We start from the raw sequence: 27,999 nt of genomic DNA on the forward strand, positions 1-27,999 counted from the left end.
ATTATTCAGAAGTTTTGATGGCTTCTATTGTAGCAAAATTTTGTGATGTGTCATAATCTACTCTGAAGTAAAATAGGCAGGTAAGATTACCCTGTATGTTATTACTGTAAATTTTCTTGCACTTTATCAAAATTAATTCTGCCCAGAGTATTCATTCCAAGCCTAACAGATCCTTGTCAAAAGTCTCTAGAGCTAGTGATGATGTTTTGTTCAAATAAGATGGCTTCACACCAAGTATCTAAATCTCTGATTATGAGGGTATCTCTGAACATGAGTTGCCCTCAGTGGGAACCACTAATTCTAAGAACCTTGGACTAACAGGTTATTCAGTTGTGAATGTCCAGTTTTAAGAATCTAGCAGAACTGAGCCCAGGAACTGTAGTCACTTAAAAACCATGAGCAATACCTGCTCCCTGAAAGGATGGCAGCTTGTGTTCTCAGGCTCACATTTGCACAAGAACACATTAAAAACTTTAGGACGTATTTGCTGCTTTTCATCAAATGGAATATAAACCTCCTGGACTGCATAGAGCTGACTGAAAGCTCCATGCAAATTTTAGATTAAAGTGCTGTAGTTCTTTTCAGGACAGATTACTTCCTGCATGTGTTGGGATGAAGTTATGCATCCCCTGGAGACAGCAGCAAAACTTTTTCTGACTTAAGTGTGGGCAGGATGTCTGGGTTTATTATCTCATTTTTCATGTAGTCCACTGAAATACATAAGAATAAACAGCAGAATGGAGGCAGATACACAGAGTAAAGTTTGCTTTATATAATGGCCAACCAAACAAATTCTAAAATCTGCAGAGCTGATTGAATTTCTTTTGTTCCATTTAAATCTGTCTTGCAATAGCTTCTTCTGATTGTTTACCAAAAATTCATTATTTATGTACATGTCTAAGTAATGTTAAAAGCGTCCATTTTTAGAAGTGGTGAAAGGTCCTATTTTCCCTATGAAAAATGTGCAGAGAAAAATGACACTACATTATTATTCTTGTTTGTTTCTCTGACTCTCAAGTAGTTTTTAATACTCTGTTGATGATAGTTCTTTGATCCTAGAGGTGCCTGGCTTCAGAACAAAAGGGTTTTCGTAATGACCCAGCTGTCAGTGTGCTTGAAGCATCAATTTCTGCTCAAGAAGCATATTGTTCATATTTTCTAGCTGCTGCTGCTGGAATCCTAGCTCATCTTTTCAGCTTTAAAGATACTATATAATACTGACTATTTAATTAGGCAGGGGAAAAACAATAAGTATCAAACAGTGGAGTTTCTCAAAAGTTCAGCTGTTGTTATGCATTTCTGGTTATTGACTGCTGACAGACTGAGTAAAAATTGAAACTACTTTCCCACATGTAGTGAATCCATGTGCACAGCACATATTATAATGGCATGTGTATATATACATATATTTTGCTTTATATTTTTCTGCGTAAAATTAGAATCTGCAGAGCATGTGACTGTTTTGTATATAGTGACAGTTCATGGTGCTCAAAAGATTAGTCACAGAGAGAGATTATCCAGCCTACAGATGTCTATATAAGCCTAGGCTGCATTAGCTAGCACAGCAGTGGTGGGAAGCTTTGTGCTGGACTGGAATGCACCCTTTCCTTCTTCTCCATCTCTTTCAGCTCTCACAAACTGCAAAGATGTGTGACCAGACCTTTTTAGCAATTGTGTTTGGTCCCTGTGACAAGTGCTCCAAAGAGAAGCCCCTCAGGCCTGTTTACATCAAATCAGAACAACTCAGCTACTGCTCGCTATGTGTGGAAATGGTAGGTTATTGATTCTATCAGCCAGAGTGTGGAAAGACTGCACAAAACGGGGGTTGGTCTGTTAGGTTGGATTTTTCTGGACTGCAAATAAGCATTGCTAGGCCCACAGGCTGCCAAACAAACACCTCTGCAGACACCTGGTGTTTCCATGACCCTGCAACAGAGGTGGCCCTGGGGCTCAAGGATATGTTTTATAATTTTTGATTGAAAAATCATAAAAAATTCAAGCTTTTTCCCTTATGGTACCACGTTCCTCAGCTGTGCAAATGTTATGTGCCCATCTAAGCTCTTCTCTGAGATGCATGTGTGCAACTCTGCTTGGCCTAAGTTCTTAAGTGTTTCCCATTTACCTTTAACAGAACTTTAAAAAATAATGCTATATCATTACAATAAACTCATTCACTAGTGACTAGGAACATGATGTTCATCCCATCTGTCTCAGTAAAAACAAGACACAGTGAAGTGCTGTTAGAATTCCATCATGGCCCACATTTCACATTGCAACCACATTGTCTCCTATGCTGTGTGCAGTACCTGGGTGAGAGCTGGAAGTAGCTACTATTAGAATAAGGTGGGAAAAAGCTTATCTTCATTGGATAGAGGAGTGGAGTGTCTTCTGTCCCATGGGCATGCATCACCACAGAACTTGGTAATGGAGGAGATTAGCAAACCTGCTGGCCTGACCAGCAGGTCCTGCCACATACTGCCTGAAAAAGGAACGATATTGGAGGCTTTCTAATCTCCAGTAATTACTGGTGAGGTTATATCCCACTATCCTGGTAGGAAGCACTGTTCTAGAGAGATCACTGTGGGGTTTTTTTAGGTGAAATACAAAGCTAAGGTCATGAACCTACGTGGCTATTGAAGAGCTCGTCTGGAAAACTCCTTTTGTAAACTTTAGGATTTTGTTGTCCAACTTGGCAGCATTTTATTTCATCTTCCTAAACCATTGTGCATTATCAGTTGGAGAAGACATCCATCACTGTTTCCTCCCCAGAACTGGTCTCTACTGTGACTGAATGGGGTCCAACTGTTTGTTGCATTTGACTGTCAGATTAAATGATGTCTGCAGGAATGCTAAAAGGTTTAGCAAGCTGTGTTTACAAAACACTGTTGTACAAGCAGATGAGAGCACTGATTTGGTGGCCTAGGTGGTGCATGTGTACAATTCACTGGCTGACACAGCACATTGTCATGCCTTACGTTGTTTAGGAGGAAATTTAGATGTAATGACTGCAAGACAAAAGACAGTCCCTTCCCGGTTTATTTGCTTCTCCTGACTTTGAAATTGCTGCTTTGTTCAGGTCCTTCTTGGCCAACAGCCTTCTTGGCTATTTATCCAATAAATTTTTGCATGACCTGATAAATGCATGCTGGAATTACAGGAAAGAGGCTGTTTGTTATTTACAGTCCCAGCAACTTTCTCCTTATTATTTGTATTATGGACGTTAGGCTCTTACCCACTGGAACAGCTGCTGGCTAGAAGCAGACTGAGACTTCAGGAAGAATTGCCTCAGTACCTAACAGCCTGTTAGGCTTTCTATTAGCACTGCAGTAGGATCTGGTAGATCTGGCCTCAGCTTGCTTTATATTTAGCAAAAAATTTAAAAACAAATATTCAGAACACAGAGAGCTCTTTGCACTAGTGCTGAAATACACATGGGTAGGGAAATTATATTCTTTACTTTTTTGAATTGATTTTTTAGCGCTTTGGCTTATATCAAAATGCACAATATATCCTTGCCACACTTGTGCAAGTGTTTGTGGATGCACAATTGTAGTGTCTAATTGGCTGATCTTTCTGCAACTTCCCAATGTGCCCATGAAACTCCTGATTCCAGTCCAGCAGATGCACAGATGCATTTTCATCAGCCAGTCTTTGTGATTTCCCCAAAAGCAACATATGCTGAGGGATAACAGAATTAGAAACTGCTGATTCTCAGAGTTGAGGTCATCCTGCTTCAATTGTTTTAGACAAAATAATCTTGTCCCTCTATGGTTTTGCCTGCCTTGGAGTTTGGTGCTAATCAGTAGAAACTCAATCAATGTTTGCTGGTTTAATTTCCCCATAAAACTATTAGTAAAATAGCTTACAATTTTAAAAGAGATCAGCTGGTGAATTAGTGAGAATGAAAACTTATTTTAAAGGCCTAACTTTTGAGATAGGCAACAATTTGTGACACACTGATAGATCGTTCATTTTCCCCAGTGTCCTTATTATCAGAACAGTACCAACTTTCTTCATCCATCCCATCATCTCATCACTACAATCTGATGTATTTGCCATGAGTGGCACTCATTAACCCAGCACTATGTTATCCTCTAAATTATTTCAACCCTGGTCCATTTTATTAAAAGGTCCCAACTGGCTTTATTCTAACCTGTGGTTTTTGCATGGTTAGCTAATAAGAGCACGGGTAGTTAAGCAGTAGTTGGTCAGATGAACTAAATATTTATTTTTTAACTTTTTATTCAAACTAATGATACATATCACACACTTCTACAGCTCACTGTGTTTGGTACAGGCTTCCCTTTCACCTTATGGATCTGCTTACCCCTGTCATCTCAGGACTAGTGCCATGTATCAGCCTACACGTGTGGTTCCCAAGGACTCTCACATTCTGAGCTGTTCTTTGTAGACTTTTTAATCCCATTCCCTAAGGCAGTGAGACTGTTCACATCAGTTAAGGCAAGAAACTCTGAATTTTTCACTGTCAGGACTGTGCCAAGTATCTGACACATAGGTGTTATCTACGCCAAATTCCTGAGAGCTGATGCGTTCCTACCAAGGTAAATAAATTTCCTATGGCTTTTGTTGGATTTAACTTCTGGGCCTCTTCACACTTACCAGGTGTCAGAAGTAAGGCATTTGTCATAGATTAGAATCCTTCAAAAATAAAGTTTCTTCTTCACAGTCTTCCCCTGCTAGTGCCCCAGGACACAGCTGTATTATTGAGTTTAATACAGGTAGGTTTAATTTTTCAGACATGAAGATAACACAATACAAGAAGCTTTCTGTCACTTTCCTAAAAGACATTTGGGATGGTTTTTTTGTTCTTTTAGTATCACTTTAAAAGTATGGAATTTTTATTTCCTTGGCAATGTCTGTGCTGGAAGGCATTTCCAATGTGCTGATTACTGTAGGAGGCTTTGAAGGATGTTCCTTTATTGAGCACTATGTGAATTCCATAGTTTACACCACCTACTTTTGCTTTTGTGATTCTGAATGCAACTGGATTCATCAGTTCAGGGCTGCCTGCATCGCCTTCAGGCTGCTGGGGTTAGGTCACACCAGTTTCTGTGGACAATGAGAAGTCTGAAAATACATCCACTGCCTTTGACTCTGCAGCAAAGCAACCCAGCTTCTGCCTGAAGATCCATTGACTAAAATAGACCTTGAGGACATGACCAGATCAGGGCCTGAATTCAGCTCCAGAATGATGGTGAAGAGCTCAGCAGCTCTGCCCTTGCATCCCTGTTGGACAGCAGCATTACTTCCAAGCCCAGTGTGGGAAACGACTTTTCTCCATCCAGGATGTGCCCAGAGTCCAAACAGCAGCTGCAAACAGTCATTTTCTTATCTCCCTTTCCAATCTTGGCCCATCTCCAGATTGAACAATAGCCATTGGATTGTCTATTTTCTGGCTAAAAGGAGACAATGGGAGTCAATATGCACGAAGTTACTCCTTGTAGATCAAGGACAATTCTGTAGCAAGAGGACATTTTCAAGGAACTCCCAGGGAACAAGGAGCTGCCAGGCTATGTGCCATGGCTCTTTCCCTGGAAGCACCAGCTGCTCCTGTGCCCAGCACAGCTCCTGCTCTGCACCCAAGCAGAACCCACAGAGCTGTGCCCCCGGGCTCACACCAACACCAAACTGGAGGGTTCTTTATTCACCCTTTGGAATTTTGGAAACTGGTCCATTTCAAGAGCTGGGAAGGCCACAGACCCTACTATGCTTACCTAAGAGCAGGGGAAAGAAGTAGCTTGTTCAAAGCGGAGTTAAAAGAAAAAAAGAAAAAGAAAAAAGAAAGAAACCCTGATAACACCAAATTTAAAAATGAGGAATGCGAAGCATAGTAGAGAGAAGGGTTCTTACCACTGCATCTGTACTGCTGGAACAGGAGCTGGGCCACAGACCTGCTGGCTGAATCTCCTACCCCTACCCATCGCAGTATCAGGGAATGATGGATCTAAGCTGGCACAGGTTCTGTCTTCGCAGTCTCATGTTTTAAAATGCCATTGGGGTGACCGATGGCTTTTTTTTTTTTTTGCCTCCTTCCCCCACAGAGTGCGCAACTTGTACAAAGAAGTTTGGATGCAAAGCAGAAACACTCTTTGGCGTGTGTTTCTGGGGAAACTAAGCCTTTAGGCTGTGAAAAGGGCTTGGAATGCACAGTAGGGTAGGAGCGGGGCAGGAGGTGAGGCTGGTCGCGGCTGTCGGCCGGGAGGCCAGTGGGATGGATGCTGATGCTGGAGCGGGCTGGGGATGCTGGTCCCCATGGTGTGCGTGCTCGGGGCTGGGCAGCATCCCATCCGGCCTGGACGTCAGCGGGGAGGGGAGGGGGAGCCCGGGCCGGCTCCGGCGCCGTTGCTGAGGCAGCAGGAGCCTCGGCAGCATCCCCGAGAGCCGGGCGGGCAAACTCCTCCCTCCCGCTCTCATCCCCGCTCTCCCTGCTTCCTCCGCAAAGATGGCAACCGAGGGGCTGCGCGAGAACGAGACCTTGGCATCGCTGAAGAGCGAGGCCGAGAGCCTGAAGGGGAAGCTGGAGGAGGAGCGGGCCAAGCTGCACGACGTGGAGCGTGAGTGGGGCCGGGCGGGGGCGCGGGGGCCGCCGCGGGGCCGCACCGCGGGACGGGCCTGGCCGGGAGCGGGCGGGGAGCGCGGCCCCAGCGCCGGGACATCGCTCCCCCGGGGCGGGCAGGACCCGCAGCATCCCCGGAGCACCGCGGCGGCACGGCCCGGGCTGCGCTGCCTCCGGCGGGGTGGGCGGCCGGGAGGGGCGGGGACCCCGAAATACCCTCGGTGCAGCCCGGGATGTGCCTGCGGCCGCTCGATGTGGTGTCAGGAACAAAGATTAACCCCAGCCGCCTGGGAGTTGATAGGAATTTGCTTTGATGAGGCCGGGATTTTACCCAAGGTGTGGACGGGCTTAAAAAGGAGCATCATTTCAAAAACCGGCTCCTCTGCCCCCCTTCCCCCAGGGAAACAACTTGCAGGGATGCAGTGCTGATTCAGAGGTGCGGGGTGAGTCAGTGCTGGAGCTGTCAATGCTGTAACTCACCGTTCTCAGCTGCAGCTTCAAGATCCAGGGATAACGTGACAGAAATTATATGGACAGACCTCAACTCTGCCCTCCCACTATCACCCTCCCTCCAAATTCAAGAAAAATAAGCTAACCTTACTTTATGGAGCTCCTCAAGTAGGTATTAATTCACCTGTCCAGACAGATAATAATCCTTTCGTTTTCATAATTTCATTTTTATAATTACAATGATAGAATCTATTGCATGGTTTTTGGGCATTTTGGGGTGTGTTTTTTAAAAAACATACAAATTACTTTTTTCCTCTGAAATCACACACCTTACTCTATTAGAAATATTAGTGGGTCATTAAAACTTTTTTTTATCTGTTTTGATGTCCTAAACATTGAAAAGCAATCTGAGCCTGTATCCAATGATTTAGTTCTTCATGTTTTCTAAGAATGAGGGACTGACAAACATTTGTAAATTTAAGGTGAGGAAGGGTTAAATTTTATTTTTTTTTTCTGGAGTAAATAGAGCATTTCTTGTCCAAATGAGACAATCATATGTTATGTGAATGTCCTATTAATTGGAATTATTAAACAAATGGAGATAGCCTCATTACAGAAACATTACCATAAATCACCATATTTCTATAGTATATTTTCTGTATCAGAACTAGCAGGGCCTCTGTTTAACACACCTCTTAAGAATATTCTTAAACCCATTTTTGCTCACACAGAGTTTTAACTGTGGTTGCAGTGATACCATAACTCTGTGTACCATTGATAGTCATAAGATACTCATGTCTTTGTCATATGTGAAATCTGTAAACTTCCATTGGAAAGGTGTGTTTGCATAGCCATGACAGGATTTCTGAGACAGAAGTGTTATGCTGCTGTAGAGCAATGCTCCCTCATGATATTTTATATTAATTCTGTATCAGAGCTTTTTTACACTTCAGATATTCCCAAGTACTATTTCTGCAGAGCTTGTAAGTTTCAGAATAAAGCATCTTTTCTGGGTTTTGCTTGGTTGGGTGGTTTGTTTTTTTTTCCTAATCTAAATTTGTATCTTTCACATTTTTTTGATTGTGACTTTCCCTGTGTGGTTCCCAAAACAAACAGCTGGCTGAAATAGGATTGCCCTTATTTGTTCAACTGGTTTGGAACATCAGCTCTCAAAAATGTGGACCGAAAAAGGAAATGCCAAACATACATTTGATTTGCACTCTTGCAGTTTTAAGGATTCAATGCTATAGCTTGAAATTTTAGGCATAGAGAAAAGTTTGTTCTGTTTGTGCAGTCTATAAATTTCTAAGGCCAGACAGATCATTAGACCTAATTGACTTCCTGCACAGAAAAGATCAAAGACCCAATAGTACCTGCATCAAGTCCACACCTCCTGTTCAGGCCAAACAATATTTTTAAGAAAAATAGGCAGTTTTATCTGGACCTCTGTAAAACTACTCAAGCTACTTACTGGCTTTAGCTGATCTACTTGTCTGAGTGCATCATTTTCAACTATCTTGGAACAATATTGAAGAATGCTTAAAAATAATTATCTGACTCTCGAACCTGTGCTGGGCGGGAACAGGATTATTATGGCTGTGGTTGGAGATAAGCGTCCTCAGAGAATCAGTGAGGCTAAACCAGACAATTTCACAGAGTCTCAGCTGCGTTGACATAATGGAAATGCTTTGTTCATTGTCTGTGCCACATTTGTTTTTTCAGATATGTTCTGGACACAAGCATCTTTCCAGCTGCCATAATAACCTCCTGTCCTGTGTTTTCATGTCTTTTGATTGGATCATTTGGCAGGTTTCTATGGGCAATGATAGGGAGAATGTATCTTTTCCTCAGTGGGTTTATATGGTACTTTCTCAGAAATTGGCTTCTGACCTATGGACAAGTTGTCAGGAATGGTGGACAGCACCCATCCCCGGGCTCTGTGAGACTGGTTGAGCTGAGATTTCAGGTGAGAACATTATTCTGGCACAGCCTGTGGGGCTGGTGGCTTTGAAAGGCAACTCTTGGAAAGGTAATCCACTAGAAATCAGTCTCTGCCTTAGGCAGAAATTGCTTCCCTGAGCCTGTGCCAGGGAATGGTCTCGAAGTTCAGGATGCCTGCTCTGTCACTGTCACAGCCCTTCCTAGCCCGTGAGCTTTCTTGCAGCCCTAGAAAAGTGATGAAGGGTGAAGTGGCAGTGGAGCTCCAGAGCATCACCTGACATGGGGGATGTGTACCTCAGTGTCCAACTCGGCAGTGAAAAGCTTAAGATTTCCTGCACGAGCTCATTAAAGCATGTGAGCTTCAGCATTAATTTCGAAAGGCTTGAGTCAGGCATTGCCCCCATTGCTAACAGCAGCTGGACCATCTTAGGTTTCAGTGTGGACAAACACACAACACAGAGAGGTGCTGAATCCTATTAGCTCTTCTCTAGATAGAGTAATTTTTGTTTCTGGTGCCAGTCTCCTGCCTCAGGACCCCTACTCTGCTATGAGACTTGAAGTAAATCTCACCCTCCCTCATGCTCTGTGTGAAGAGCTGCTACAGGGTGCCAAGATAATCATGGCCCTCCTCAGCTCCATGCTGGATGAAAATGCTGGAGCAAAGCAAATAGGTTTCCTCAGATGACACTTTGTCCCAGACATGTACAGATAACCCCAGCATGAGGCATCAGGGTTACATGAGACACCTTTTAGTTGTGTCAGCTGCATGTCTGTGCAGCTTTATGTCAAAGTCAATTGGCACAAATGGAAATGCAATTTTTTTTGTTTTATAAGAGTATCAGGTGAAATTACTGCTATTAAATGAGGTGTGAAAGAACTGATTTCTCCATCAGAGGATGCTACTCAGGAAAGCTCTCTGTTGTAAAAGAAAAAGCTGATACATCCCATGAAGTCCGTGATGTCTATAGATACTGTTGAAAAGTTGGGTAGTGTGCTCTTATAGCAAATGCCAAGCTTACTACTCACTCAGAGCTGTGTCCTGGCCCTGGGGGCTCCCCTGGCCACCAGAAGGGCAGTTAGTACCTGTATCACACTCCATCACCACACAGTGCTGAGAGCCAACTGCAGTTGGGAGTCTCACACCCAGAACAACTGTTTTACCATTAAAACTCTGGAGATTTGATGCCTACCCCCTTCTTCTGTATGATTTTTCCTCTAAGACCCAGTAGTGGTCTTCACTTCTGCTGAGTACTTTGAAGCATGTGTTGCTCTGGGGGCTGGCTGTCCACTTTCAGGCCTGAGGATTTCCCAGTAGGAGGGGGCAAAGGGGTAATCTGTTTTCCAGTTATACTTAGGTGTGATGGTCTGCAAGGCCTTCAGCTGCTACATCCCTGGAATTTAAGCCCTGGATGAATTCATCCTTATATTTATCTGGTAAATATGTTCATATGCCACCCACCTTGATTTTACCACCTGCCACCTCTGAAACAGAGTTCATTGCCTTGCACCATGGACTCGAACTTCGTGGATTAATTCCTCCAGGGGCATTACTCCTAAACACAGAGATTTGCCAGGGCAGAGCTTTGATGCAGGGCTCTCTAACCACCAGCTGTTTGCAGTCCATCAGGTGGCAGAGCGTGTGGAGGCGCTGGGCCAGTTTGTGATGAAGACCAGGAGGACCCTAAAGGGCCATGGAAATAAAGTTCTCTGTATGGACTGGTGCAAAGACAAGAGAAGAATTGTGAGCTCTTCCCAGGTATGCTGTTGGGCAGTATACAAATCTTCGGGCTGTGCTGTGTGCCACTCTTTGCATATCATACCTGTGAATAGTGTAAATGTTTTCAAGATGCCCTGAAAGAAGTTTATTTGCAATGTATTTGTTCAGAAAGCTTAAATCCAAGCTTCTGATCATTGCTACCCCTGTTGTAGTTGATACCCTAAATTGTTCTTGTCCAGTCATACACAGAGTTTCCCCATATTCCCTACTATAATAGAAAATAGAACTCATGTAAGGCCACTTTTATTTCCTCGTTCTTTACAGATGAAATATGTAGCAAATTTCTCAGATTACGTGTTCAGAGAAAATAAAGGGAAGGGAAGAAATGCTGATTCTTTCAGAGATTTCTGTGCACAGAAATTTCTTCTGTAGTCTGTATGATTGATGTGACCTTGAAAGCCTCAAATATCCTGCCAAAATTACTGCATTTAGTTGGGCATTTTGAGAAACAGTCCTAACACCTGCTCAAGACCAGTCTCCTAAGCTGGAGGAGGTAATGAGATAATTACTTTCTAGATCCCCTGGTTCTTCCTGAGCCCAGTATGGCACTCAGTGTGCTTGTTGCATCTCACAGCTGTTCATTGACCTACATGAAATCTGTCAGGGGTCTCACTTGAGGGATAAAAATAGGCAATCTGCATTGCAAGCCACCTTCAGTTACTATGAGTTTTTACCATTCATGGTGATCTCAGCAAAGAGAATAATTTTAAGTAACTAATGTCACCTTTTTTTAAAGTAGTTACAATGTTAACGTGTAATGCATTTCAACCTGAACAGGCAGGTTGAAATGCATTTTTACTCTGTTTTAAGAACTATATAAGTCCAGGTACAGCAGCAGTTGTTGCTCAGTAATAAACATTTAGCTTACAGGGAGGATAACAATATTATGTGCATAAGGCAAAGTAGCTGGCACAGGTGTAGCTGCCATACCCAAAGTGATTGTGTTGCTCTCTGTAGAGGGTTCTTAGGATGGCTATTTAGCAGATCATATCAATGGATATGTGCTGCAAGTGAAAGGAGTTCTCATGAACCCACTAAAAGGGAGGGAAGAAAACAGGAAAAACATTGGTCTTTTAAGCCAACATGAGTCATCTTGGTGAGGAGGAGATATGCTTTTCTTGTCGTAGATACAACTGGCACTGTTGAGGAGTGTCTCCTTGATGCTTCACTGTGACCATTGTGCTGTTGTTAAGATGGCAACAAAGATTTCAGGCCATAACAGACTGGGGGATAGAAATGAGCAGCAGTGCTTTCCCCAAAGTGGGAAGCAGGCTTACAGCCATGTCTCTGTAAGGCCTCAGTTTCTCTCTCTCTGTGCTTTCCTTTAGGATGGGAAGGTGATCGTGTGGGATTCCTTCACTACCAACAAGGTAAGTGAAACTTCAGCAAAATTCAGATTTCTGTGCCCAGGGCAAATGACGGTGGAATGAGATGAAGGGCCCACAGGTGTCACAGGAGAGTGGGATGACGGGATAATATGCAGATCTCCACCAGCACCTAAAAAGAAGGAGCTGAGGGCAAGTCAGCTGCCTTGACCTGTCTCTGAGCAAAGTCCCTATCAGGGCACTGGGGTTTGTCATGGTCTCCCCATTGTGAGACTCTGATCCAGCCTCTTCGCTGACAAGGGAGGGCTCCTGGCTTGGGCAAAGCCCAGCCAACAAAACAGAGGGCCTTCCTGAGTAACCATTGTACCATATGTCCTGTGTGATCACCTGGGATCCTTCAGCTGTGGTATTCACTGTGAAATGGTTCTGCTGCTCCTCCAAGCCCTACCTGGCTGCCTTGTGGCACTGTGTGCCACACAGATGAGAAAAAACTACATGCCTTTAACTCACTTTTTCATGTGCAGCAATGGGGACTTTTTACAGCCCTGAATAACCCAAATAAAGCATGCTCTGTGATCAGTTTGGTGCTCATGAATAAGGTGGAAAGTGTCAGAGAAGGACTAGCCATCCTCCTGCTACTCTGCTGAGCTCTGCAGTAAGGGTTGTCTCAGCCTGACGTGTGAGTTATGGCTGGGGGAAACACCTCTACTTTTCACTGACCCTAAAAATGTCTTACAGAAATACTGAACTTATTACTCTATGCTGTTTTCCTTGCAATGATTAGAGAAACAGTGACATCACAGTCTAAAGAGATGCTGTGTTTCAGGAACACGCGGTGACGATGCCCTGTACCTGGGTGATGGCATGTGCATATGCCCCATCTGGATGTGCCATTGCTTGTGGGTAAGTTCCCAGTTTCCACAGCTGCTTACACAGAGAAGTTTGATTTTTTTTTTGTGCTGTCCTGGTGCCTTCAGAAGCTGACAGATAGGAGTTTGCGTGCAGCGATTGTGGGTGGAAGGACTACACTCAGTGTCTCTAATTCTATTCCTATAATGGCTTGTACACATTATCTCCACTGACTTCAGTGCAATAACATTTGTTGTGTAAGCATGGAAAATAATCCTCTTTCAGCATTTATATCATGGGTTAGGAATTCTGCATGCATGTTACTTCCCTGTTCCAATGTGGTTGTCCATGTCGGATATATATTCTAAGGGAAAGAGGTTTTAATCCTGTTCTTACTTTGCACTCATTCTTCTATGAGGTAGAGGTTCATCACTAACAATTACCAGTATGTGAATAGATCTTGCTAAGATGGGGTGGGGAGAAGAAACCCCATCCTTGATAATCTTCTACAAGTTTTTCTTGGAAGGCTCAAGTTTGACAACACTGAGTTCATGCAGGGGAAAAAACAAAGACATGAAATGTTGGCAAAGCATCTTTTTAAAAGTGACTGGGTGGATCAGACAGACAAAGCAAGCTTGGGGCAAGAGAAGGGAACAAAGGGAGACTTCACTGTGTGGCCTGAAAATCTAGAAAGCAGCAGACTGAGACAGACAGGCAGACTCCATAATCAAGTCTGGAAACTGGGTTTTTGACTAAAACTCAAAGAATGGCAAGAAAACTCTGTATTCGCATATGTAAGGAAGAGAGGGAATACACATATGCATTTATTGCACTACCTAATTCTATATTTCTGTTGTGCTGTCAGTTAAGTGCTATACATGTAATGTAAGGCACAAAACCAGCAAGTGCTGGTGTGCCAGGATCCCAGGGACCAGGGCAGGGCTGATCTACCACGGCTCGAGGAAAGGATCAGAGCCTTTAGAAATGAGTCCTATATCTGACACAGCTTAACTGGTAGAACTGTCCAGGAGGGACACACCAGCTACAGACATCAGTGCTTCTGTTGCCTTTTTTCCAAACTCTTCTAAAAGGTCTGTCTTCACACTCTCCACTTGCTGTACCTTCTCTTCTGTAGTTAGGTCAAATTTATTAAGATGAATCAATAATTATGCTTAAATACTGATCTTTGCAATGACATATGTCAGCAGAAAAATGGCAGTTTGGCTGTATGTGAAGCATTAACCCTGAGGTGACTGCTGTCACCTCCAAGTTTATGCTTTCGTGAGGTTTCATTCAGTGGCATTTATAAACTCGGTAAGGGTAAAAAATACTGAGGCGCAGCTGTTCAAGTTCTGTAAAGCAGCCAGCCTGGTGAGGCAGCTGGGGCTTCCCTGCACAGGGAGATCCCACACAGCACAATACAGGGAAGTCGGTACTTGTAAGGGTTTGGCAGCGCAGCACTGACAGGTGGTTTCCTTCTTATCACCACTCGCCTTTTGTCGTTGCAGTTTTAACCAGTTCTCCTCTCTCTGTTATTGCTATTATTACTCTCTTCAGTGGCCTGGACAACAAGTGTTCTGTGTACCCTCTGACATTTGAAAAAAATGAAAATATGGCTGCAAAGAAGAAATCGGTTGCAATGCACACAAACTACTTGTCTGCCTGCAGCTTCACTAACTCAGACATGCAGGTAAATGCATTCCCTTCCCGCTGCTCACCGCCACCTAACATGAGCTGCACTCGTACACGGTGCACATGATGTTCCTTGCTCCCAGAACCATATCCTGCTCCATGCAGGGGCTGCTGGAAGACCCTCTCGGGGGCAGTGAAGGTACTGCAAAAGCTGCTGTAAGGAGATGCTCCTCACAGCCCGTGGCCAGGCTGCACCCTGCAAAGGCCTGTTGCTTCTGCAGAGGGAGCTCGCTGGTACCTGTGTGTTCTCTGCTCACCTGATCTGTGCCAGTTTGTGCTTTCAGGGGCTCAGACTATTGCAAATAGTTAAAAACACTGTTTGCTTAGGACTAGGTTGGGTACATACTATGCCAGCTGATAGAGACTGTGTTGTTTGCCTCCTTTGTCCTGAACATCCGGACAACTTTGCTTTTGCTTTCATTCTTAATATTTTTTATTTGTACCAAGTGATACATTTGGCCCCACAGGGGCATCCCTGTTGTCTGTACGTGCAGTGGTGTGTTCCCTCGAGGGAAAGGAGTGATGCTGTCCCCATCTTGCAGCCGGTGGGGTGGAGCACAGAGGCCCACAGTGGGAGGCAATGGCAGAGCCAGGAACTAAATGCAGATCTTCTGAGACCAGGCCACTCTGTAGTGAATATCGCAAAGATCTCATTCTGCAGGAACACGGAAGATGATGAAAGGAGCCAGGATAATCCCCTTGTCCTCTCTGATTTCTGAATTTAATTAGAGCTCTGCTCAGTGCAGCTCTGCAGCAGAATGGAGCATTTTCATTGCTTTCGGTGTCAACAGAGCTGCTGGAAAGGGATTATCGTGTTCCCTTCTTCCAGATATTTGGAGCTCTTCTGAAGGAAATATCAGCTCTCATTGCTTCTATTTCAGGACATGTGAAGCCCGAGAGTATGTTGTATGTTGTTGTTTGTCACTCTCTGGTTTCTGTAATGACTCTGAGGTGCTAATTTAAGTCCATTGCCATGGAAACAAGTGGTGGAGGTACCCAGTGCTCAGACTTGCTTAGCCCTGACCTGACTGTGTAGGAACCCCGCTGAATTAGAGCAGTCTAAATTAAGTGGAATGTTTTTCATGAGACATAAAACCGGTTTCCTCTTTTCTTCTCCATACCTAAATGCATTGTGCTTAAATCCTATGATACAATATTTTTTCATAGTAGAAAAGAAAGGTTAGGTATTTTTTCTTCATATTAAATACAGCAAACTGCATTGATATTGAAGGTAATGTACAGCTATTGTTAGATAATACACAGTGGATTAAGGTGTTTTATATTTAGTGATTCAGAGATTTTTCCGAAGTCTTTAAAAAGAAATTTTCTTATGATTGCTATCATTGAAACAAATGCAAGCAATTGGGTTGGCCAAGCTTCTATTAGGACACTGTTATGTAGAAGATCCTAGATAATACCAGATTTCTTATCTTTTTCCACTTACACAAAGGCCTCAGAATTACCACTATTCAGGAGCTCTGAAGGTGCACAGTGCAACAAGCACATGGTGCAGGAGCTTTCCCAGCTATGTGCAGAGCAGTTCTCATCACCAGGGGAATGCAGTCCCTGTCCTGGAGCAGCTCTAGCATGAGATGGAGGTGTCCCCCAGCCCAGTGCCCCCCCAGCTCCCACTGCTAGGTGCTGTCAGGGCTGCTGCTCTGCCTTGACTGCTTTCTTAAACTACAGCTCTGTTTTCCCTCAAAGGAATGAAAGGCTGGGTTGGAGTTTAGGGGTTGATGTGCCCACGGGCATCTGGCAGTGCAAGGGAAAGAGAGGAGATTTAGGGGTGGTTCATCGTTGATTAAAGCCACTCTCAGGCTGTGGGGGTGCTGAAAGAAGGGGTCCCACCCTTACTCCTGATCACGTTCCCACCTGGGCCAAGACAAGTGCAGAAGTGCAGAGCTGGGTCACCCATGCACCTTGTTCTCAGTGCTCCAAATCAGTCTTGCTTGAGAGAGCCTCCCCCACCTCAGTGAGCAGAGCCAGGGAGCCTCGCTTCCTAAATTAGGTATCTGCAGCTCTGCAGTGTGATAATGCTCCCCACGTGACAATGCTCCATGTGTATTAATAGCAACAGTTAATTGGGATCTCAAGTGTTTTGCATAGGGCAGGCAGCCATGCTCCAGTGTGGCAGGGCTGAGAAGCAGGATGACGCCTGTGGTGGTGGAGGAGGTGAAGATGGCCCCTCTCCCCTCAACGCTGTTCCCAACCCCGGTGCCTGTGCTCCCAGTGAGCAGGGACTGTGTCCCTGCTGTCCCTTGCCCTGTGCAAGTGCTGCCTCTTGCTGCCAGGCAAGGCAGGATCCCCATCCAGCGCTGTAGGAGCCCCTAGTGCAGCAAGCCAGAGTCCAACAGCAAAGATTGTTAATTCCCTTCTGGTTTTAGATTTTTGGAGTTGGTTTGGTTTTCAATAGCAATACCCTGAAGTTGAGTCCATAACCTTTTTCTTTAAGTATTAGCTGAAGCTCTGGGTTGCCAACAGACCCTTCCCTTACACCTTTAGCTACTCCTATTCCCCTCGTGTCTTTCTTACACAGTATTGCAAGAGCAAATCCTCAGAGCTGAAAGGCTTCATTCGTCAGCCAAGTACAAATATTTCTCAGAATAGAGAAGTTCATTGATCCAGGCTCAAAAGCTGGCCAGAAAGACAAGTCAGGACTTTCTTCTGCTATCATCATCTGAGAGCATTAGCGTCTCTCTACTGCAGGATTCAGAACAGTCTGTTCTGCAGCTTTGCAGACCTCTGTTTACGGGAAGAGTTTTTGGAGCATCTGTCAAACATGTTTAGTGTTTAACCTTTATGCAACTCTGTGAATGGGTTCGTGACTGCATGATCATTTTCTTTTGAAGAGTATTTTGTTTTTAACTTCTGACTGCCCGCTGGGATCCCTTGAATTTCCTCACCAACCATGAGAAAAACCTGTGTACAAAACCGAGAGCCCTCCTTCATTCACCCTTGCCTCCTTCCTCGCCAGTGCACAGGAACCCTGTCAACCTATGAAATTTGTGATTGCATAACAGCTTCGGGTGCCAAGGGGAAATTTTGAACAATTGAGCATCATCAGGATTTAGTCACAATAACAAGCTCTGATCACATGCGCTTTCTACAAGTGCTGTAGCAGATGGGAAGCTGTGGGCTGTGTTCGGTCAGTGTCTGTTCAAGCCCTTTCACACACAAATGGTTTTGGACAAGTGAGAGCTGATGGACTTATCAAACAACTGTCTAGACAGGCTTACAGCCCTTTCAGAAAATCCATGTCTTAAGCCAAATTAATTGGGTTTAACCTGACTATTTCAAGCAGAAAAAACCAATAAATTAGAGAGTTAAACAGGTAAACTTAGCTCCAACAATTCTTCCCTTTGCCTAGGTTGAATTCCAGCAGCCTGTATATGGATAGGGTTAAATACAGGGGCAGACAGGAATACCAGTATGGTTCTACCTTCTTTTTGGAGAATAAAGAAATGCCAGCATGTCCTTAGTGCCATCAGTTATGCAAACCCCACTGCACAAAAGGGGCCATTGTAGAAACATTATGTAGGTATAGTGGTGTCAATACAGCTCTCCTTTCCACTCTTAACTTCTTTCCTTAAAACTAAAAGCCATGAAAAGTACTTAGGTTCACAGTGGATTTATGGCTTTGATATTTCATTAACTCAAAGCTGTCCTTTGGTGTATGTGTGGGATGTCAGTTGTTTCTTTGTAACTGTTGATTTTTGTATTGTGATTCTTCTCACATCCTATAGATCCTGACAGCAAGTGGAGATGGAACTTGTGCTCTATGGGATGTTGAGAGTGGGCAGCTTCTACAGAGTTTCCATGGTCATGGAGCTGATGTCCTGTGCCTGGACCTGGCCCCTTCTGAAACAGGAAATACATTTGTCTCTGGGGTAAGCAGGAGCTTCTTTTCATAATATAAAATTAAGGAATATGGAAATGAAAAGGCAGCAAAGCAGGAGGCTTCTGATCTTACTGAGTGAGTGCTGGAGTATATGTTGGATGCCCCAGTGCAATCCACTCATTGCAAGCACATTTTACAAGCTGGAGCGAATTAAACCCCTGACAGTGGGGTCAAACCCACCCAGCCAGTCTGACTGCAGTTCTGCTTACTTAGCAAGTTCCACCCCACACCAAAGCAATCCAGCTCAAGATCAAAACAACGCCTCTCCAGGGAAGGGAAAGGCTCAGGGTTAGAGCAGTGGGCTCCTGCCACAGAGGAGGTGTGAATCCCTGTGGATTGGAGCCTGGAACAGCAGAGGACTTCCCACACATTGCTCCTTTCTTGTGCCCAGCTCTCTGGAGTGAGATGGGGTGTGAGAGGCATCAGGTCATGCTCAGGGCATCAAAGTGGGGCTGCAAATGACGTGCATGTCACTGTGTCCCTCAACCACTCCCCAGAAGTCATGGGGTAGCTTGGACACTGGCTAAACCTTCGTGCATGTTGGAGCAGGGACATGAGGTGTGGCCACATCTTCAGCTGTTGCTGAGTCCTCTGTGCCTTCCAGCGGTACAAGAGGCATTTAAAGCCCCTTTATCAGTCAAAAACTGCCCGCTCCCTGTCCTGGCCCAGAGGAACACACAAGCCTCACTGGGACTGCAGGACTGGACTGGTCTGGGAAAGTACCCAGGGCATCTTCCAAGTCTTGTCGTGCTGCTGAGGGATCACTGTTCCCAGGCAGCTGAGCCATTGGCACACAGCCTGGCAGTGAGGCAGGCAAGTCATAAAGGTGAGCGAAATGAGGCTCTGCTCCTTTTCAAGGTGATCCTGGTCTTTCCCACATTAGAGACTGAGTGTGCAGGTGAGAGCTGGCAGCAGCTGAGAGATGACCTCTCTTGCTGGAGGCAGGTTGCTACCAGTAACTTTGCTGAAGGTACCTGGTTTCTGAGCCCCACAAGCACTGGCCCAGGGCCGATCCTGTGCTTGATGATGGAAATGGCCCTTGTGCCAGAGTGTGCCAAACATGGATTAGGGGTGCTTGGAGTCATGGTCCCATCCCTGCACAGTAAACCTGGATCTCTTCTGTTATGGCTGTTTTATCAGATTTGGCTGGCCCATCAGGAGCAGGGTCCAGCACACTGGCCCAGTTTGCCTGCTGCTAGCACAGCTGCTCTGAAGCGTGACTGAAAGCTAATTCCATCCAAGTGCATTACTTCTCTCGGGTTTTCCTGTCACCGAGTTTGCTTCCCAGAAAGGATAGATTCATTCTCCCTGGGAACAGCTCAGCTTATTATAGGGCAAAGAATCACAAGCAGCTATGGTACTGCTAAGAGAATATGTCATACTGGTGTTGATACTGCAGCTTGGGTATGTCTGTGCTTACAGGCACTCAATTCATCAGATGCAAAACACTACTTCAGATCTGTCTTACATCGTGTCAATGCAGGTATAGGCAGAACAGTGCAACCTGAAGGTATGGCAGCATGGAGAGACTCCCTGTATGCTGTGCCTCTTCAACACAGTAACCCTGAGCTGGAATAAGCAATGTCAGTCCATCAGCATAGAGGCTGGGTGATGTTACATTTAACAACTTAACTCAAAATTCCAACTCTCCTGGGTGAGCTCAGGACTGTGTCCCAGGCTGTTGTGCTCCGTGCCCTCTGAGCTCTGCTCCTTGGGCTGAGTTGGATATCACTCGGGGGGGCCCATCTCTCCGCAGGTGGTTGCTGGTTTCTCCTTCAAAACCTTAGGAGTCAAAGAACCAGCTTGTCAGATTGGTCTTGTCCCCAACCTCCCAGAGAGGTCAGTAAGAACAGTGCACATGGAAGTGATATGAAAGGCTGGGCTTGGACTGTGATGGGGCTTGAGAGGGAAATATGCTGAGTCCAAAATATTCTCTATCCTGTTCGGTTTCCCCGAAACTAAACCAAACCACAATTCGGTGGAAAGGAACATAAATCATGACATCATTAGTAAAAACATTGGGGTTTCATTTTGACAACGGAATTTGAATTAAAAAAAAAAAAGAGAGAAATATATGAATTGTAAAGAGACTGTTTAGTTTAATTAGCAATCATATTTGATTAAAATAAACAACATGGTCTGCTGGGCAGGGCACTCTGGCTCAGCACAAGCAGCAGCCACCTGGTCTGCCCTGTGCTTCCCACACAGCCCCTGAGGGGCCGAGCCCCCAGAGGTGAGCCTTGCCCACTGCCTGCCCCTCAGAAGGGGCAGATTTATTGAAATCTTCTGTCACTCTTAAAAGAAAAGACCGTGTTCTTCTTCCTGTCACTGTGACTGTGGCAGCAGTGAGACACTGCTGCTGAGAGCATGAGCCTACAGGTATGAGATGGTTCCTGCCCCAAGGACATTGCAGACAAGATGGGCGAGGCCCTTGCCCAAAGCATTCGGGGTGCTGAGCACTGAGTGTTAAATGATCTTTTCAAAGCACAGTTTGGAAGGGCAGATTATAGCTTGAAGGTGAGATGAAGTGCTGCTATGCTGCTTTTCTCTCCCAGCCACACCATCAAGCCTGAGGGTGCAGAGCCCTGACAGGGGTTAACTCTGGTAGGAGGCTGGACAAGAGCCCCTCCGGATGCACCTATTTAATTTTCTGTTTCAGTGTGTGAAAAGAATTAGTTATAAAACTTCGAATGCTGGGTATTAACCTTTTGTATTGGGCATGTTATGTGGTAAGGAAAAGAGTGAGTTACGCAGCTCTGTGGCATGGTGGGGGGCTGCAGACACAGGCAGGGCAGCAGCATAAACAAAGCAGGGCTGTGAGTGCTGGTCAGTGTGGGGCTGCCTGTGCAGACAATCCAGTGCTACCTGCACCCCACTGTCCTGAGGCTTCAGCCTTCATGATGTCCTCTTCTTCTACCTGCAACTGCACCAGCTGGGGGTACCAGTGCAGGCAGCTCTGGGGCTGCTTTGCTGGTTAAATCCCCTCAGAGCTGTGATGTTCAGAGCCTTTAAAAGTAACTGGGCTTTTAATGTCAGGTACATGAGGGGTGAATATCACCATTTGCTCTACTGTGGTGATTTTTGCTGTCTTTTTTATGTCTTATTAGGGATGTGACAAGAAAGCCATGGTTTGGGACATGCGGTCTGGTCAGTGCATCCAGTCATTTGAAACCCACGATTCAGATATCAACAGTGTCAGGTCAGTTTGTTTCTGGGAGAGGACACATTTGCAATGTTGAGCAATGTTCTGGTTCTATTTTTGAAGTCTGACCTCATCCAAGTAATGTAATGTGTTCTGGTCTTCTTTTACTTGTGCACAGATATTATCCAAGTGGAGATGCCTTTGCCTCTGGTTCAGACGATGCCACGGTATGTTAATTCAGCAACCTAATTTAGGGAAATTCTGTTACTTCCCAAGTCAGATTCTCCTAGAAGATTAGGTCACAACCACAGAGGACTTTTAGTGACTAAACTGGGCCTGTGACACTATAGTTGCAGAAATAATAATTCCTATAAGATATTAAATACTATGTATTGCTATAGGGAAAATCTAGTAACACTGTAGGTCACTTCTGCAAAGTTGTCTACATGAGGTACTGTCCAAATATTCATTTCAGATTTTCTATGTTTGAAGTTTCATGACCAAAAATAGTTGTCTTACCGGAAGATATTTGACTTTGTGTAACTGTTGGTCACAGCATGGGAGGAACCAGCTGAAATGCTGAAGCTTGTGTCAGGAGAAGCAGCTTGTCCCAGCAAGCAGAGGGGCTGTGGGCTCAGCACAGAGCAGGGCAGATGTGGGCAGCTGGCTCTGCAGCCCCAGGCTGGCCTTGATCACGTTCATCTCCTCCCTGTCGGTCTGACTCACTGCCAACACTCTTCACTGCAGTGAGTCACTGCATCCAGGTCATTCTGGATCACACAGTAGTTCTTAATGGACCCTAGTTATCTATGAGCAATCTGCTAGGAGGGGCACAGAATATATTGACAGGTAAATTGGGTCAGCACAATGTAAGCAAAATGACATTTACCTGGTGCCCTCCACCCTGAGTGAGGCATATGGCTGGTGGCTCTCCCTGCAGCTGATGGGTCCCCATGGGAGACCAGGCTTTGCCCCCACCACAACCCTGCAGGGACTGAGCTGGCAGTTAAGTGTAACTTGAGAGCAGATGTTTGGGAAGCACTTGGCACCTTATTTCTTCTGTTTATTCAAACATCACACTGAGTTGGGTGAGGGTGAAGACTTTATCTAAAGTACTCTGCCCTCAGAGCATGTTTTGAGTCTGCTCCAATACTAGCTAAACTCAATAGAAGCATTCCTTTTATCTTCATTGGATGTGGAGACCTTCCAGGGCTCTTCTGGAGAGAGTGTACCCTGCTTTTAGGTCTTAAAAACTGCAATTGTAAATTAATATCTGTGGTGAGCCCAGCTCTCTGCACACTTGGATGTGGTACTGTGAGCTCTTGAGATGCTGAGAGTGTGATAGGGAGAAATTGTCCATCATTAAATTCTGATGAGAGCACTTTCTTTTTATGCCCAGTATCACAAGCTCTTATGCCCAGTATCACAGGCTCTTACTAGTTTATTTGATGGGGTTTTTCTTTCTTAACTATTCTTGACACCCCTGCCTTAAGCAGGAGAATGGGAAATTCCACCTCTGTACTTCTGACAGAGGTTTTGGCAGTTTCCTTATACCTCATTCTTTAAATTAAGAGGTTGGTGTTTTCAGTGTTACAGACTGGTATCCTTGCCTGATTTATATACTTGGGGATTTTGAGTAACAGATAATCCTGGCTGTCTGGAGGTAAACCATAAAGGTGTGCTCACATGACAGTGCTGTCACCTGCAGTGACCCCAACTCCCCATCAGGACAGTCTGATGAAATTATTCATCAGCTTGTAGCATTGGGTGAGCTGGACTTCACACACCTGGCAGCTCCCCACTGCTCTGAAATCAAAAAGCCTCTTCTTTATGTGCAGGCTTGAATACCAGCCATTTTTCAATAGTAAACTCTTAGTAGTAACAAAGCCATCTGACCAGTATTTGCTTAAGCTTAACTTATTGAGGAGGAGTTTCAATTGAAATAGTTTCAAAAGTGTGTTTTGATTTCAGGGCTAACAGACTGCCTTTCTGCATGGCAGTGAAGTCTGATGCATGATTTCCATGTTAAACAAGTCAAAGTTTGCTGGCAAATGATAAAAACAGGAAGTATAGCTTGTTAGAGGTGATTTGGGATTTTCCGTGAGAAATAAAAACCAAAGATCTGTACAAAAATGCATTATTTCACTTCAGTTACTTTCCTGTAGGTTTTTCAGACAAAGAGGCCTCATAGAAGGGCAGAGACTGCTATCAGAGCAAGGGCTACCATCTTTTTCTTTGACTTTCCTGTTCATGTTTTACACTGTGTGTTTATAGCCTCATTAGTTCGTGGTCCGTTCTCAACAATGATTAGAGATTTGATCCTCTGTCTCCCAGACTCAGAGACTGTGTCCCCATGCACCTCCCCAGTAGCAGGATGCCCTAATATGTAGGAAACCACAGAGAGGAAGCAAGAGGGTGTGGGGACTTTCAGTGGGCAGCCATGGTCCAAAGCCCACCACACATCTCTTTAGAGCAGGACAGGCAGGAGGCTTAGAGAAGTGGTTTGAAAAAGCAAATTCTTCACAGAGTTTATACAAAACAGCCTTGTGTTGCTTAGATCCCTGTTAAAGGAGTCCCAGTAACAGCAGGCAGAAATAGCAGAAGGAAAGAAGCCAAGCAGCCACTTCCTGTGATGCCTGTTAGGCTGCACTTCCCACTCCCATTTTTTCAAAATATTTTAGCCGGTGCCTCCAGCCTTTACTGAGGCATGTTTGTTGGTTTTGTTTTAATCCTAGTGTCGTTTATATGACCTTCGTGCAGACAGAGAAGTAGCAATTTATTCCAAAGAGAGCATCATTTTTGGAGCATCCAGTGTGGACTTCTCTCTCAGTGGTGAGACTTGAACTTTGGAGGTTATCTTAGTGTTGAGATTTTGAGGGGAACTGAAAAATTTTTCAGTTTAATTTGATAAAGCATTTGTTATTAAAAGTTACCAAAAGTAATAAGTGCCAAAAGAAACATTTAATGCATGGAAGCTTTTTTTTTTTCCTCTGTAAAAATAATTACTCTTTAAATAACCTAGCTGGCTACTGCTTCGTTGTAGTGATGAAAAGTATTTTCCTGGCCCTACTGAAGGCAGGAAATATTTTACCATTAACTACAGCTGGGCTAGAATTTCACAATAATGATGAAAAACATTTCAAAGGAAACATGAAATGCAACTAAACTATTAAGCGTGCTTACATAAATAGTTTTTAAAAGGAGAGTAAATGATTAATAGTAAAAATATGTTAGAGGGGCATGAAGAAAGAGACATTACCACTTTTCACTACAGATCCTGAGCCATGAGCTCGGGTCTTCTCTCTGCTGCCCCAGCACAAATGCAGAGCTCCCCAATAACCCTGGGTGGGGGATGAGTGAACTGCCCTCCTTCTGAGACTGAGGCAAATGCCTCTGTCCCGGTCACAAGCACCCCAGCTCGTCCCGTTAGCAATGAATCACTTACCAGATTGCCTACTAATCATTCGACCACTTATGTTTAACTTCTTGTGCAAAGACTGAGCAAAGTATTATGACCCTGCAATAGCTGTCGAAGTGCTCTTCAGTCTGTCACGATTAAGAGTCATCTCCCATCTGTAATGACCGAACACATTCTGTGTGATTTAAGTAAAATGTGCTGTGTTTGTAACCCATTAATTTTAATTGTTTCAGCATTTAGTATGGACAGCTCAGCGGCGGGGCAGGGCTGTCCCACAGGAGCACAGCTAGTCTGGGGGGAGCAGTGGTCCGAGGGCGGCACGGGAAAGCGGCGTTGTGTCTCACGGGGGGATGAATGTCTTGCAGAAGGCTCTTGCTGCAGTCAAGGCACGTTAAGACCTCACTGTGTAAAATCTCATTCGCTCTGTAGGTCGCCTGCTGTTTGCAGGCTATAATGATTACACCATAAATGTCTGGGATGTGCTGAAAGGGTCCCGCGTATCCATCCTGTTCGGACATGAAAATCGCGTCAGCACCTTGCGGGTGTCTCCCGACGGGACGGCGTTCTGCTCAGGCTCCTGGGATCACACGCTCCGAGTAAGTGCTGGGAGCACCCACTTTGAGTGCTTCTTTGTTTCTTTGATGGGTTAATAGAAGGGGGTGAGGGGGAAGGGCTGTTACAGGATAACTAACTCTAGAGGACCTAACGAGGGTATAAAAACACGGTGTAAAGCATGAACTGGAAAGTCTAGTAAAAATCCCCACAAAGTGCTAGCAGAACTGTTAAGTTTGATAGAAGAGTCATTGTCACAAACGATTGTTCAACTTTCTACAGATCTGGGCTTAACCTGAGATCCTGCTTGCAGAATCAAATGAAGACTGAAACCCTGGACTACAAAAACTGCATAAAGAAGCCGTTCCTCAAAATCAAATATTCACTACATTACAAAAGAGTGACACTGAACCAACAGATTAAAACAACTAGGTAGAAAATATAGTCTGCTTGAGCACTTAGCAAACATCAACTTGTAGTAGAACGAAATGGTTTAAATTCTGTTTTGAAACAATATTCTTTTATTAGAACTAGTTTAGTTAATTATAAAGGGACTTTTCTGTGAAGTCTCCTGTATCATAGAATTGACTATTTCAGTGCACATTGTGTATTTATTTGCATGAACTGAGTTTCTTTTTAAAGTAAAAAAAAAAAAAAAAAAGTCCTGATTTTATCAGGATGTAGCATAAGGCTTTGGAAACATTCCGTAGTAGCATATTGAATTTTAGTGTTGAAAAGTGGAAAGAAAAACAATTCTGATACTTTATGATGGTGTTATGGATGACTGAACCTTGCTGGTATAGAGGAGCAAAGGACCTACTGTGAAGGTACTGGCTGCTGTCATAAAAATGTATTTTTTTGTACAGAAAAGAAATTCTTTCAATCCCTTTTTTTTCTACTATCTTTTTAGATAGAAATAAGTATTTCATCTCTGTTACCTGAATATAAAGAATCTAAATATATACAAACTGATAAACGGCAAAGAGGAGGGATATAAACATGATTTACGTAATCATGAGGTAATACTTAACCAGTAGTTTCTTAGAAATTTTTAATTGTATCACTTGGTGAGTGAATTTTCTTTTAATTAAAAAAATACTACATGCTAAGCACTAAGGGATGCTACATGCTAAGCATTAAGCACCGTTATACCGATGGTCAAATCTTTTCCGAGTCAGTCATAGTCGTTCTATGATCATGATTCTTATTTGCATTTTGAGCAGTTCATACCACTTTGGCAGGGCAATGTAGCTTAAATGTATATTAAGGCAGTATATCCCATTTTAAGGTCCTTCTGCAATGTCAGAGCAGTGTAAGTTCGTGCAAATGTGGGTCAAACCTTAAAAAACAAATCATACAGTTCTTAATTTTAACAGTCATCTCCCACTGCCACGGATATAGTTTTGGACTTGAGAATCAACAACAGTGAGTTGTTGAAAACCTGCTGTGAGCCACAGTCCTGCCAATGTTTTATACCGTGCTGACCAGAGCACATGAGCCCATCTGATCCAGGAACCTCTGGGTTTCAGGGAAGCAGGACAGCTGGCCACATTGCTGGCAGCACCCAACCCTCTGTGTGAGCATGGGAATGCCACACAAACTGGCAGCACCACCCCCTGCAGAGCTGATGCTGTAGAATCAAGATTTAATCAGGTAAATATGAGAATTAATTATAGAACCATTGTGAGATTATATCTGCACTTATACATTGAAAACTATTGAGACTATAGTGTGTCAGCTCTGCTCATACCAACAGGTACTGAGTCTAACTTGAGCAGAGGCATACAGGGAGCAAGGGGCTGGAATAATGCTGGGGGCTTGCACAGTCTGGCCTTTGAAATGCAAGTGGTGAGATCCAGCTCTGAAAATATCAAATATATGATTCATATTTAGATTGAAACAAGAGAAAAGAAGCTCACTGATCACTGGAGTTATAAGTTTGATGATAATATCCTCATTCTATTTGAAAGTGGATTTTTTTTTAGAAAAAAATCATATAAGAAACAAAAGTCTCCTCATTTATGAAAACATTAGGTTCTGTGAATCCATAACCAGTTAACCTAGGACACTGACATTTATCTCAGCCTTCCATCCCTAATGGAATAGTTCAGCTGTTTTCACTTGGAAAAGTCAACTCTGATGCTTTGCAATATTTGTGGCAAACTATCCCTGCAACAAACTGAATGCACTATGGAAATGTCATATAGAGCTCACTGTGCAATATTGAGTCAAAACACTGTACACATTTGATCAAAAGATTAATATTAATGTTTAGATAGTATTTATTGGCGAGATGTTTGTTTCAAACATACTACGTTGTGTTGATACTTATGAACAGCCTAAATACAATAAATTGTATTTTACATATTGAGAACGTG

At 44.1% G+C, this 27,999-nt stretch overlaps 1 protein-coding gene across 2 annotated transcripts; it reads left to right on the plus strand.

Annotated features, from left to right (window-relative positions):
• The first annotated feature begins 1,631 nt into the window (after window positions 1-1,631).
• Window positions 1,632-27,995, plus strand: GNB5 (G protein subunit beta 5). 2 transcript variants are annotated; one of them, XM_051797012.1, is made up of 12 exons: window positions 1,632-1,772; window positions 6,464-6,575; window positions 10,588-10,724; window positions 12,074-12,115; window positions 12,897-12,973; window positions 14,477-14,609; window positions 18,355-18,498; window positions 21,617-21,708; window positions 21,830-21,878; window positions 24,387-24,483; window positions 25,499-25,665; window positions 25,904-27,995. In XM_051797012.1, exons 1-12 carry the CDS (start codon window positions 1,647-1,649, stop codon window positions 25,913-25,915), a joined length of 1,188 nt encoding a protein of 395 aa, XP_051652972.1. In that variant the 5' UTR covers window positions 1,632-1,646; the 3' UTR covers window positions 25,916-27,995. The 2 variants fall into 2 exon arrangements, with proteins under 2 accessions (XP_051652972.1, XP_051652973.1); XM_051797013.1 differs by lacking the exon at window positions 1,632-1,772 and adding an exon at window positions 6,161-6,175.
• Window positions 27,996-27,999: the final 4 nt, after the last annotated feature.

The sequence above is a fragment of the Manacus candei genome, unplaced genomic scaffold (assembly GCF_025592945.1).
Source record: "Manacus candei isolate 608988 ecotype Guabito, Panama unplaced genomic scaffold, ASM2559294v1 h1tg000046l, whole genome shotgun sequence".
Lineage (NCBI taxonomy): Eukaryota > Metazoa > Chordata > Aves > Passeriformes > Pipridae > Manacus > Manacus candei.